General features: G+C 37.7%; 1 protein-coding gene across 2 annotated transcripts in view; it reads right to left on the reverse strand.

Annotated features, from left to right (window-relative positions):
* Positions 1-13,959, reverse strand: part of TMEM245 (transmembrane protein 245) — an 81,563-nt gene that overhangs the window by 28,091 nt on the left and 39,513 nt on the right. For both annotated transcript variants that reach the window (XM_044003221.1, XM_044003216.1), the window contains 3 exons: positions 13,455-13,586; positions 5,509-5,631; positions 2,460-2,605 (listed from right to left, as the gene is read on the reverse strand). In XM_044003221.1, the coding sequence (XP_043859156.1) occupies positions 2,460-2,605; positions 5,509-5,631; positions 13,455-13,586 (401 nt within the window). The remainder of the gene's footprint in view (positions 1-2,459; positions 2,606-5,508; positions 5,632-13,454; positions 13,587-13,959) is intronic.

The raw sequence follows: 13,959 nt of genomic DNA on the forward strand, positions 1-13,959 counted from the left end.
AAATACCAAGGTCCAGTTCTGTGTTCCCATAACTTAAGAGGGATGTGGAAAAATAAGAGAGGGCTTAAGGAGAACAAAAAGAGCTAACCAAAGAACTGAAAAATATAACTAAAGAGTTAAAACAATTGAGGTTATTTAAGTTGAAGAAAACTCTGAGGGGTGACTCAATAATCAACATTATATAGAAGATGTGGGCTATCTCTTCTTTTCCTATAAATACAAAAATAGAAGAGACTACTATATCAAGAGAGATTTAGATATTAGGAAGACGTTTCTCAAAGTAAGAGAGTAATAACACAATGTCCTGATTTTTAAAAATGAGAATCTATTGTATAAACTATTTGCTAGGGAGCTTGTCTTCCATTAGAGTCAAAATTCTACAATGCATTATTTTAAAATTAATTTTTATTGACCTTTTGTGTTTTAATACACTTATTTCCTATTTGACAGTCTTTTGTGTTTTCCCCACAGACAAGACAGATGAAAGTGAGACAAAAAGTACAGGTTGATAAGTTCAGAGCTGATTGAATGACCAGACTAAAAACAATAGTCATGAATGGGTGACTGTTCAGTAGTCACAAATGGGTAGTCAGTTTGGGAGAAAGTCTGTAAAGAAGTGTCCTTGCCTCTGTACTAATCAACTTTTTCAAAATCAATGGTTTGGATAAGCATTAATGGCATATTTATTAAATATGCAGAGCACATGGAATATGGAGGATGACAGAATGAGGATCGAAAATACTGAGAGCTTAGAACACAGGGATGAATCTGGTAAAATTGAAGACAGATAAATGTAAATTTCTTTAAATACCTGGGTTCAAACAAATCATGTTAAAAATACCTGGGGGGGCAGCTAGGTGGCGCAGTGGATAGAGCACTGACCCTGAAGTCAGGAGGACCTGAGTTCAAATCTGACCTCTGACACTTAACACTTACTAGCTGTGTGACCCTAGGTAAGTCACTTAACCCCAATTGCCTAAAAAAAAGAAAAAAAGCTGGCATATTTCCGGCCTCAGACACTTACCATTTACTAGCTGTGTGACTCTGGGCAAGTCACTTAACCCCAATTGCCTCACTAAAAAAAACCAAAACAACAACAACAACAACAAAATATCTGGGGGGCAGCTAGGTGGTGCAGTAGATAAAGCACTGGCCCTGGATTCAGGAGGACCTAAGTTCAAATCCGGCCTCAGACACGTGACACTTACTAGCTATGTGACCATGGGTAAGTCACTTAACCTTCATTGCACCACTAAAAATAAATAAATAAAATAAAAATATCTGAAAATTTTAATGAACTTCATGTGTCAAAAATGTTAATGTGGCAGCCAAAAAAGTTAATGCAATCTGATTATGTTTTAAGAAAGGCATCATATCCATGATGAGGTGTTCAGTTGTAGAAGCTGCATTTTAGGAATAATATTACAAATTGAAGAGCATCCAAAAGAGGAGAACCAGGATAGTGAAGGAGACCATGATGTATGGAGGCACTGCAGATCTTTATGATAGAGAAGAAAAGTCTTAAGAGGAAGAAAATCATAGAGAAGAAAAGACTTGAGAAAAGTCTTAATGGTAGTTTTCAAATAGTTGGAGATTTGGAAGAGAAGCCAAACTTGCTTTGCTTGGCTTTAGAAGGCACAGAGAAGAAAGGGGTGGAAGCAGCAAAAAGAAGAATATAAGTTTAATATAAAGAAATACTTCCTTAAGGTTAGAGCTACTTGAAAGCCACAGGAAGTCATGAATTCCTCTTTTTCAGTGATCTTCTAAGGAAGGATGGATGACCACTCATTGGGAATATTACATTAAGGATTCTTGAAGTGCCTTCCAACTCTGAAATTCCATGAAATGGGTTATTAAAGAATGTTATGGTGCTTTCTTTTTGGTAGCTCTTCATAGACAGGGTAGATTCTCATTTGTCTATGAGAACTTAATACAAAAGAATATACTAGATGACCCATTTACACCCCCCAAGTTCCATGAAAGCAGGGCATACTTTCCATTTTTGTCTCTGTACCTCAAGAAACTAGGGCATATTCTTGTACATAGTAGGTACTTAATTCTTACCTCACGAATGGTTAAACAATGGGCTTCCTCTTATTATGGTGCTATTTGTTTCCTGGAAATGTATTTTTATTTTCTAGTTAGAAAAATATAATGATCTTCTAATACATACAATGCTCCCCATTTTTCAATATTAATGGCAGAAGCAGCTAATTCCTTGACTAATTAAAACAGACCTAAAAGAAAAATGAATTGTGCCACCTTTTTTTCCATTAAAGTTTGCATGTCTCATGTGCTCTGTTCAGTGAATGATTTTATAAATGTAGCATATTTATACATATAACTGCCCTTTTGGGACTCTCAATACAAGATTATTAACAAGGAGACAAAAATAAAAGAAAATGGGTTTCAAATGATTAAACAGTTTTGTGATGAGAAAGCAGACACTGCCTTCCTACCTTATGGCTTCTTCCACAGATTGACCAACTATGTTAGATGAAGGGCCTGGCTGAGACAGTGGTGTCAAACTAATTACCCACTTCACTGGTTTATAATATTCATCACTGGAACTTAATAAATAAAACAGCGTGGTCAAGAAAATCACCTGTAAAACAAATTAGAATTTATGAAAACACTATGAAAATAATAACATGAAAACAAACACTATTTAAGGGAATCTGGAAATGTCTATGATGTAAAAGCCATTTAAAATTTTATGTTTCAAAAGATTTTTGATGATTAAGCACCCTAATGAACTCCCCTTTTCTTTCAAAGCTATTAAAGGAAAAAAATACAAAGTCCTTTCCAAATCTCAAATTTTGTGATTCTATGAAATAAGACAATTATGAACATCATATCACATTCCCATCAAATTGGCAAAGATGGAAACTGTCAATTTTGGAGGGGCTATAGGAAGAGAGGCACAATAATATACTGTTGATGAAGCCAATCTAATTATTCTAGAAAACCATTTAGAATCATAAAAGGAAAATTACTAAACTCTTTCTATCCTTTGACCCAGTGACTCCACTACTAGGCATACTTCCCAAGGAGGTCAATGAAAAAAGAAAAGGACCCACACATCCCAAATATTCGTAGCAAACTGACAACAAAGTAGTATACTGAATGACTGGGGAGTAGCTGAAACGATGGTATGTGAATCATGAATATAACAGAGGATAAATTCTGACTTAAAAAAACTAAGCATAAGGAACTTATAGACACATTGGGAAAACCTGTATAATAACCTGATGCAGAATGAAGAAAGCAGAACCGAGAGCAAATAGACAATCCCTTGTAAGGGCCAAATTTAATATGGGAAGAGTTAATTGGGAGGCTAGCTGCAATATTGGGACTTAGAAAACAATGGGGGACCTCTAGGTCCTGAGCCTCCTCTTTTCCACACTGCCCCCCACCCCAACCATTTCTCCCAGACTGATAACAAATGAGATTAAAAAGCCTCCTTTCAGAAAAACAAAAAAAGAACAGCGTCTATTGACAAAAACAAGCAGGAAGTATGACCTGTAAACTCGCCCACCCAACTCAGCTGCCTCATGTTCAACTCTCTATCCCCCTGCATGTCCACGTTTAATTCTCTCGCCTGTCACCATGAACTCTTCTTTCCCTCTCTTCTTCTCATCTCCTCCCCTTCATCTCCTCTTGTCTCCTCCCTCCCTCTTCTCTACCCCCCCAGAATAAAAAAAACCCTTCTCTCACAGGAAACCCGGGCCAACCACCCACACACCCCAAGCTAATTCGTTGGCACTCCTAGGGGTGGCACCCAAAGCTGGCTGGGGCATGGGGCTTCCTTGTGTATCCCTGCTTGGCACAGGGAGCCATGCGGGGCTCAGGTTTTATGTGTATACCCCTTCTGGGTGGAGGGAGCTGGGGCGTGTCTGAGGCTTTCTAATTTTAGCCAAAGATGGGGTCCCCAAATCACAACAAATTCTTACACCCTTAAATAATACACACAAAGACAACACTAAATGATGACAGACTTCAGATCAAATAGGATGACCAAAATTTCAAAACATTTTAATTGATGCCTTTTTCCTTATATCATGGTCATTTTGGGGAACGATTCTTCCCTCACCAGATTAAATCTATCTCATGAAACCAAGAAAAACAAATTAATTAGGTTATTTCCTTATTTATAAGGGACGATTCAGTCTAGAGGGGGGAGGGGTTCAGAACAGGATTGGATCTTTTTTAATGACTGTGACATAAAAACAGATGACATCAATAAAATGTCTTTAAATAGAAAAAAAAGCAAAAATATCTGATTAAGTGACAGATTCTGACAAAATATACATTTTGTTCAAAACTCCTACTGTGAAGAGGGAGGAATGTTTAACTACTGGTTCTCCAGGAACATCTAGAATGATCCAAACTGATGTTAAAACACACTTACAGTTATATCAGGTAGCATTACTTTCTGTTTTTGTAAGGAAAGTACTATGGTTGTCAGGGTAGGGTGAGGTTGTTAGGAAATCTGTCATCTTAAGTCAAGCTAGGAATACTATTGTTAAAACAAAATGGATGAAGAAAACAAAAAAAGATGAGAGGAAAGAAAGGCAGAGGAAACTGTTTTTTGCTGAGGAAATTTCATGGGTAGGTCCTAAGCCCTGCCTGACCAATTTTCAGATTGAGGCTTATAAATTACCCCAGCTATGCATCTTTTTTATTCTGGCTCTGACACCCCTAACAATGTGTTGAATCCTGGTATAATCTCAAACACGACATTTCTGAGTATCCTCAACTAACTTGGCCTCTTTACCCACTCAGACCTTTTAGAATACTCTCTTTTTCTCTGACTCCTAGGAATATTAACTAGATCACTCTGAGCCATTCCATGGTTTAGACTAGCAGTAAATATAGATTTTTTTTCCTAAATTGGCCAGCAAGTGTCACCAGCCGCTGCCAGCTCATTGCCTTTGTCTCCATGATCCCAACCTAGACCTTTCAGCACTTTCCCACCTACACAGTGGACACAGGAGTGGCCAGGTGCCAGAGTCATTTTCCTTTCCTTAGTTTGTACATATAAGGACTTTGTTTGCTGTACTTGCTATTACTAACTACACACTTTTGGCCCACTCAGTACTTGTACAATCTGATAAAGCCATAATGCAAAAGTACGTAAATAGGGATAATGATAATAATAATAATAATAATAATAAGTTTTACTAATTAATTAGTTCCACAGTATTTTTTAAAATTCAGAGATTTCTAAATATTTGGATAATATCCTGAAAAATTCCAGCAGATAATAGACTTCAAAAGAAATTTTGAATGGCAAACCTTTGTTTAAATCTGCAGTTTAATCTTTCATACTAAAACTGAACTAAAAATTGATGGCTTCTTCCTTTTTAGATTTTAGTTAGGTGAAGAAGTAGAGAAAATGAAAAGAAAGCCTCTTCTAAAAAATAAACAGATGTGTTTAGAAAGAAAAAGAAGGTGCATAAGAAGAGTAGTGCAGGCTGATAAAGGAGGTGTTGGGAACATACATACCAAAGATAGCACAAAATTGAGGAGGGCCGTCCCACTGTAGAAAAGAATAGTCACTAGTGTTGTAACTGTGGTAAAAAGCAGGCTCACATTGCGACTCATCACAATCCATAGGGATTCCAGGATCTGAAAAGAAGCAAATCAAATGTCTGAATTCAGTCAGCAAGTAATTTATTAAGCATTTACCACGTACCAGGCACTGTGACTGTCCATGGAATACATGCATACACACATGTGTACACACACACACACACACACACACACACACACACACACACACACACACACACACAGTTGAGCAAGGTAATATAAAAGGGGAAGGCATTTACCAGCAGATTTTCATGGCTTTGAGCATAGCTGGGACCAAATAATGTACAGAAAAAGCAGCATATGAGGAATGCTGCCAATCAAGAGCTTCACACCATGCAGAAACTGGCTCTAAAAAACCTACTTCTAAACCATGATTTCAATATTATTCTTAACCATGGAGTTTAAATAGAAAGGAACCAATAAGGAGGAATCATTCTTTCAGAGATACATTTTAGCAAATAGATAAACCTATAAAATCAATTAATTACTATTTTGAATTAGTGTGCTTATTTATGTCACAAAGGACCTTAATTCTTATACACAAAAAAGTATATACCACGTATGCACCAAAAACAAGGGGTAAGCAGGTAGAGCTGTTGATAGAGTTCTGGGCCTAGAGTCAAGAAGACTTGAATTAAAAATCCAGTGTTGGGAAAAAAAATATCCAGTGTTGGGCGCTTACTAGCTATATGACCCTGGGCAAGTCACTTTATACTGTTTGCCTCAATTTCCTCATCTGTAAAATGAGCTGGTGAAAGAAATGGCAAATCACTCCAGTATATTTGCCAAGAAATCCCCAGATAAGAGTCAGGCATGACTGAAACAACTGAACAACAACAACAATCAAAGTAACAAAACATTGTAGGAACCCATACCATTACTTGCTGACAATGGCCAGAAGGCAATAACAATGAAAATTTAAAAACAAATTTACTGGACATCAGCCTAATTCCCAGATTCAGGATCTTGGTTTCAAGTATTCACTACTTAAAAATTAAAATGTGTTAAAGAACAATAGTAAATACCACCAGCACCCTCTCTGCTACAACCGGAATAACTGAAGAGCACAAAAAAAGTGAAAGCTTATGACAGAAAATAGGTAGTTAATTAAAGTACTGAACAAGAGAAATGAATCAATATTCTTCGGTAGGTTTATTAAAAGGATTTCTAGAACCTACTGGCAGGTATCCTGTAGTCTGCAACATTCCAGAGTAACATGTCCTAACAGATTTTCATTGCTTTCATAATAGCCTGAACCAAATAATATACAGAAAGAATAGTATATAAAGAATGCTGCCTTAAAAGGACACAAAGCCAGGCTCAAGAGTTTCACACCATGCAGATTAATTTATGGAATATCAAAGACCTGAAAGGTTTGGAAAATGGACGGGTATTTCCCAAAGTTCCCAATGAGTAAAGAACTCCTAGAAGAAAGAAGATAATATATTTGTTTCTAAACCTTGTCTACAACTACCCAACTAAACATTTTTACTGCATGACTTTATTTTTTATTTTTATTTTTTGGGGCAGGGCAATGAGGGTTAAGTAACTTGCCCAGAGTCACACAGCTAGTAAGTGTCAAGTGTCTGATGTCACATTTGAACTTAGGTCCTCCTGAATCCAGAGCCAGTGCCTTATCCACTGCACCACCTAGCTGTCCCTTGTATGACTTTATAAAGAAACTATCTAAAATCTTAAATTTATATTAAAATACTTATGCTTGGGGGCGGCTAGGTGGCACAGTGGATAAAGCACCGGCCCTGGATTCAGGAGTACCTGAGTTCAAATCCAGCCTCAGACACTTGACACTTACTAGCTGTGTGACCCTGGGCAAGTCACTTAACCTCCATTGCCCCCCCCACACAAAAAATATACTTATGCTTTTCATGGTGAAATTCCATCCAAATGTTATTTATTTATAAGAACATGGCAAGTTATGATAGTGTCAAAAAGTGTGTATGGTGAAAACAATGCTTCTGGTTCTTAGCTACGTATTTCTGCAAAGAAAAAAAAGTCATGGCTACCAAATTGACCAGACTTTTCAGTTGCAGGTGATGGAATTAATCAATTTATAGGGTTAATGAAAGCATTCTTCTATTAAATAGCAAAAATGATAGGGGGCAGCTAGGTGGTGTAGTAGATAAAGCACTGGCCCTGGATTCAGAAAGACCTGAGTTCAAATCTGACCTCAGACAATTGACACTTACTAGCTGTGTGACCCTGGGCAAGTCACTTAACCCTCACTGCCCCACAAAAAACCCTACAAAACCCCACAAAAAACACAAAAATGATACAAAAAGTGTTTTCTGCATATGAGAAAACCATACTCTTCTAGGAACATCTAATTGTTTCTCCTGTGTTCTATTTATATTATTCAAAAGGAAAAGGTCCAGCCTTTAAAGGAAAATCTCATGTTCAAGAATTATTAGACACTGTGAGGCTAGCTGTAAAATGTTACAATTGCATGCAGAGAGGATATCCCTATTCTATTCTACAGAAAAGAGCTTCTTGATGGTGAGGGAGTTGAGAAGATATCAGAGTAGAGAAGTGAGAGGAAAGACTTTTCTATTAAATTAAAAAAACCATCGTTTGATGTAATGCAACCATGCTAGGTGATGGTGATACAGAGATGAAGAAAAAAGTTTCCCCTCTCAAGAATTTTACAGTTTAGTGGGGGGTGGGGGGGATAAATACACAAAATTCTATTACAGGGGGCAGTTAGGTGGCGCAGTGGATAGAGTACCAGCCCTGGATTCAGGAGGACCTGAGTTCAAATGTGACCTCAGACACTTGACACTTACTAGCTGTGTGACCCTGGGCAAGTCACTTAATCCCAATTATCTCACCAAAAAAGGCGGGGGGAACAATTATATTACAATTTGGAATGCCATTAAATGCACCAGACAGGTCAAACAGAGATGGGTGAGAGATGGGGAAGGAGTCATTATATTTAGCCATTGATAAACTGCATCTGTTTCTGACATTGAAGCATTTTTCAGTTCCAAGGACTTTGGTGGTGAGCACTTTCTTTTCTGGATATTCAGGAGCTGTGGTTGCTAAGGAGCTACAACACTTATAATTTTATATGGAATCTACAGGTTGCATAGCCACAAGGGTTACTCCTTTGCATAAAGGCTTCTTTTGAAGTGGGACCAAGAGGGGCTGGGAGAGGAGAGAAGGGGGCTCTTTACTTGACCTTCCCACAGGTGGCAGTAGTCAGCAGTGGGGATACTGGGCTCTTTCTCCAGAAGGGTTGTTCCTCTGAACAATGTTTTACAGAGCCAGGTTGGAAGCATGGAGGCCACTATTCCTAGGGCTCTTGGGCACAGAGTCCTGAGCAATCTCCCCCAATGGGCCTGAGGGGAGGTGATGGTAAAAGTGATAGCAGGGGTTTGAGTTCTTATTCCTTTAGGATACCTTGTAGCTTATGAGGAGCCTGCCACAACAGACAGAAAGGTCGCCTTAGAGCCAGAGAGACCTGGGTTCAAATTCTTCCTCTGAAACATAACTAGCTGTGTCAGTGCTCTGGTCAACTCTCTGAGATTCCTACTCACTGGAAGCATTTGCTTTGTTCTGGAAACTTCAACTTTGGGGCTGGTTTTAAGGAAAACTAAGTTAAGAATGCAGCCTCAAGACTGCACTTGAGATGACTTTTTTTTTTTTTAAGTGAGGCAATTGGGATTAAGTGACTTGCCCAGGGTCACACAGCTAATAAGTGTTAAGTGTCTGAGGCTGGATTTGAACTCAGGTACTCATGACTCCAGGGCCGGTGCTCTATCCACTGCGCCACCTAGCTGCCCCTTGAGATGACTTTTAAAAGACAAATTAACTTCTTCATAAAATGTAGGGTTTCAAATCTACCTCAGAAACACATAATCTGTTACTAGAACCTTATATCAACTACAGGATGAACTCATATCCTACACGGAGAGAGTTCTACAGTAATAGATCTGAGCTACAGGAAAGGATAAGGAAAAGAAGTAAACGTCTGCTCTGGTGCTTAACTGAAGGAGTGTCTCAGGGGGCATAATACAATATGTCCCCAAAGTCTTAGTGTCTTTCAAGCTTTAATGGCTTAAAAATGCACTAAGACCTTTGAGACACCCTGTAACAGCCCGAACACTATAGGGATGAATGTGTACTGTTTAGAGGACTTCCTGAACTTGTCTTTTTGAATTGCCATATTTTTCAGAAACAGTGGTCTCAGAGAATTCAGAAGGCCCTGATTGTGGCCAGGATGAAGCTCCCCCAGAGCTGACGTCATTTGCTGTTGTACCCCAAGCTGGATTCCTGGTGCCTTCTTGGGAGGCAAGACAGGTGCCAGCCATCTGTGCCAGGTTGGGATACTGCTTGTGCAGCTGGAGTCTTCTGAGATAAGGGGCCCTGCTGATCTTCACAGTTTAGCAGTTCCCAAGGGAAAAGAACAGGGTTTTTGCCATCACTCTGCTCCTCCCCGTGGGGAATGGTTTTGGTGTCCTACACCTTTGATGCTCAGTTCCCCCTCCCATGTCATGCCCTGTCCTAGTATCCCTTCCTCTCTTTGTCCTGCTATTATAAAAGTGTAAACTTCTGTAAAAACTTCAAGCCCACTGGCTTCTCATGCATGTTCATTTCTCTTGTACTAAACCTGGTTTTCACATATGTTTCATGACGCTGTGATTGCCTGTTGACAGTAGCTAGTGAGAGAAGGTGAGAAGTGCTTGGTTTAAGCAGTCAGTCTTAACAGGCACTGCAGAAGACAATTTTTAAAAGGCAGGTCTTCTTTGGAAAATAATAGGTTTAGCTTTTGGTACACATGAATTATCCTTGAGCAATTTATTTAGTTTGTCAGACAGAAATAGTTTTCTTCCCTATCAGCAATGAATGCTGTTTCAATTCACCTATGTCTGAGTAATAAATCCAACGTGGAAATCTCTAAAAGCAGGACTTCGAAGGCAGCTTGTTCTCTCTTCTTTTCCTTTAAATAAGAATTTAAACACTGTCCAGAGTCATTGTCTAGAACCAGCATAAATGAGAAATTGTAGCCTTGAAAAAGGAGTTATGTAACTATTCACTGTTAAGGAAATCGACCCAGCTTGGGCTTGATTCCTATTTTACCTACTGAGTGACACTGACTAACTATTTGATCACTTTCTATAAAGTACCTTAATCACTGTCTGTAAAATGTAAATAAGATTTGTAATATTGCTGACAAGAGAGTTTAACCCTAACTGTTGGATGTGGAGAGAAAAATTATATTCAAAGAAAAAAACCACAATGGTTTAGTTTCTCCGTTGGTACTATCTCTGCAACTAAGGGAAGTGCCACCAGATGGTGGTGGTATTTTATTAGCACATGATAACCAGACAAACCAAGCCAAAACCAAGATTTCCTATCAAAATAGAATTGTTTTAAATTAAAAATATATATCAAAATATTTAAATGAAGTCTTTTAAAATGGTATGATTACAACAGAAATTTCTAAGAGACAAAGACAATGTTCTTAAGAGCAAGAATTAGAGGAACTGAAATTATACTTGGGTACTCTTGGGGTACCTAATAATAAACAATTGCAATTTAATTAAATTTTACTTTTGTCTACATTCTTTATTAAACCGTTGTGAACTTAAATACCAAATGAGTGTTTCCCACATATAAAGTAGAGCAAATAATGAGGATTGTATGTGAAATTCTAACTATTATGTGCAGTTTGTTTTTTCCCTTTTAAGTATATAATAAATTTAGTATTTTATTTTCAAAACTTTTTTGCTTATGTTTCCTTATGAATTTCCTTCTGTTCACAGCTGTGTACTTTAAAAATGCTTCAATAATTCTTTTCTTTCTTGACATTATTGAGGAAGGTAAGAAACAAAAACTCTTGTAACAAATATGCACAGTAAATCAAAATAAATCCACGCATTCGTTATGTCTTGAAAATATGTCTCATTTCTGCACCTTTAGATCAACATTTCTCTGTAAGGAGGTGGGTGGCATATTTCTTCACTGGAGTCATGGTTGATCATTTCATTCATCAAATTCTTAAGTGTTTCAAAGACTTCTTTCTTTACAGCACTGTCATCACTATATGAATTACTTTCCTGGTTCTATTTACCTTATTTTTTAATTTACACAACTCTTTCCAGGTTTCTCTGAAAAAGTCCCTTTCATCATTTCTTCCAGGTAATAATATCCATTATATTATCACATCATAATCTGTTCAGTCATTCCCCAGTCAATGGGTACCTCCTTAGCTTCTAGTTCTTTGCTATAACAAATAGATCTATGATTAGTATTTTTGTACCTATGGATATTTCTCTTTGAGGTATTGGCCTAGCTGTGGTATTGCTCATCATTCTCATTAGAACATATTTTCCTCTGTCCTAAGCTATCTTTCCTTCCAGAAAGGCAAAATTCCTTCATGGGCTGCTTTGATGGAGGGTCACATGGTAAAAAGAAAAGTGATGGGGGCAGCTAGGTGGCACAGTGGATAGAGCACCGGCCCTGGATTCAGGAGTACCTGAGTTAAAATCTGGCCTCAGACACTTGACACTTACTAGCTGTGTGACCCTGGGCAAGTCACTTAACCCCCACTGCCCTGAAAAAAAAAAAAAGAAAAGAAAAGAAAAGAAAAGTGTTGCATCTCAAGACAGGGAACCTATTTTCAAATCCTGTTTCTGGATCCGTTTATGGATAGGACCAATGTGGGAATCTGATGTGCTGGACTATGCATATTTGTTACAAGGGGTTTTTCTTTGCCCCCTAACTTTTTTGGGGTAGAAAGGAATAAGAAGAGAACTAGGGATAGGGTTCACTTCCCCTAAAAAAAGAACAGAAGGAATCACAGATATGCAGGACAGCTTCGAAAGTTATATGTTGTATTTATTATATAGCTAGCATTTATACAGCACTTTAAGATATGCAAATATATACTTAAAAATACAAGCAATCTATACTTAATAAAGCTCCAGAGTTTCATATACAGTCCTCTTTTTTCTGTTATTCAGAAATACTCATTTCATCTGGCATTTATAAAGTTCAGAATAAAAAATGAAAGAGAAAACCAAATACAAATTCCTATTTAATATTCACCAAATCTGTGACATTGGGCAAATTACTTACCCTCCCTAGGTCTCCGTTTCCTTATCTGTAAAATGAGGGGGGGGGGGTGTTGGACTAGATAACCTAGGCGGCCCTTTCCACCTCTAGCTGTATGAATCTATAAACTCTTATTTTGACCTTGAGGGTCAAAACAGACCAACATTCTTCCCTTCCCCTTTTTTCTTATGATACCTGTTTGAGGAGAAAGCATCATTACCATCACCATTACCCCCCAAAACTGATCTATTTAGAGAATTAAAAAATGTGCCACACCTTTTTATTTTGTAATCTCAAATAAACAGAATTAGAAACTTTGTTTAAGCAGTTTTATACTGATTCTTTTCATTATAGGGAGGTGTCTCCTTGAGACGTATTTGATGAGCACTACTATTTTCTGAACTGATCACCAGGATGAGGTAATTACTGACTCTCTGAAGAACAAGCAATTAGACCTACAAGAAATAGCTCTTCAAGTGTTTACCAGGTATATTCTGATCGGTTTAGACACATTTCAGTAATCCAAATCTCTAAGGAACAAATAGGTTCTTATAAAGAACAGGGCAATGCTGCATATGCTAGGACAACTCACAACATCTCTGGGATCAGATCAGCTAGTTGAGAAAGTGACAAAGGAACTACACTTCCACAGCTTTCAAAAATGTAAATGCCTTAGCAATAGAGGCATGCCCTCTACAAGAAGGTAAAGTGTGACGGAATTCGTAAAAGCCTCTATAAACAGAAACAAGTCATTTATACACGTTAGAATGAACAAAATTACTTACAGAAAGAAATGTCTCAATGTTCTCATGAACAAAGGAAGCAATATCCTGCCAGTCCAGAATATCTCCAAGCCAGCTGTTCTGACGAGTTATAGTCATCTTGTGACCTTTGTGCCTTCCAGAATGTGTTATATTCTATGAAGTAAAACAGAATGTGAATATTAAATCAAGTTAAGGTTTTTAAAAAAGTAATGGATTTGTAGAAGCATATTTAAATGTACATAAATGAGCATTTAGATGTAAAAAACTTTGAATTATTATAAGTGAAACTAATAACCTACCACCTGAAAGACCAAAGATCTATTATATTTTTGTATTTTAACTCTCTATACCTTTTTTGATCACAGAAAAGTCCTGCTTTACTCATATCTGGATTTAAGAATGGACTGTATCTCCTGACACACAAGAACTGTATTGCTTTTGACAATAAGGAGGTGTACTGGATAGGGTGCTGGGCCAGGAGTCAGAAGACCTATACTCAAATTCTGCCTCAGACACTTGCTAGTTG

The sequence above is a fragment of the Dromiciops gliroides genome, chromosome 1, assembly GCF_019393635.1.
Source record: "Dromiciops gliroides isolate mDroGli1 chromosome 1, mDroGli1.pri, whole genome shotgun sequence".
Taxonomy (NCBI): Eukaryota; Metazoa; Chordata; class Mammalia; order Microbiotheria; family Microbiotheriidae; genus Dromiciops; species Dromiciops gliroides.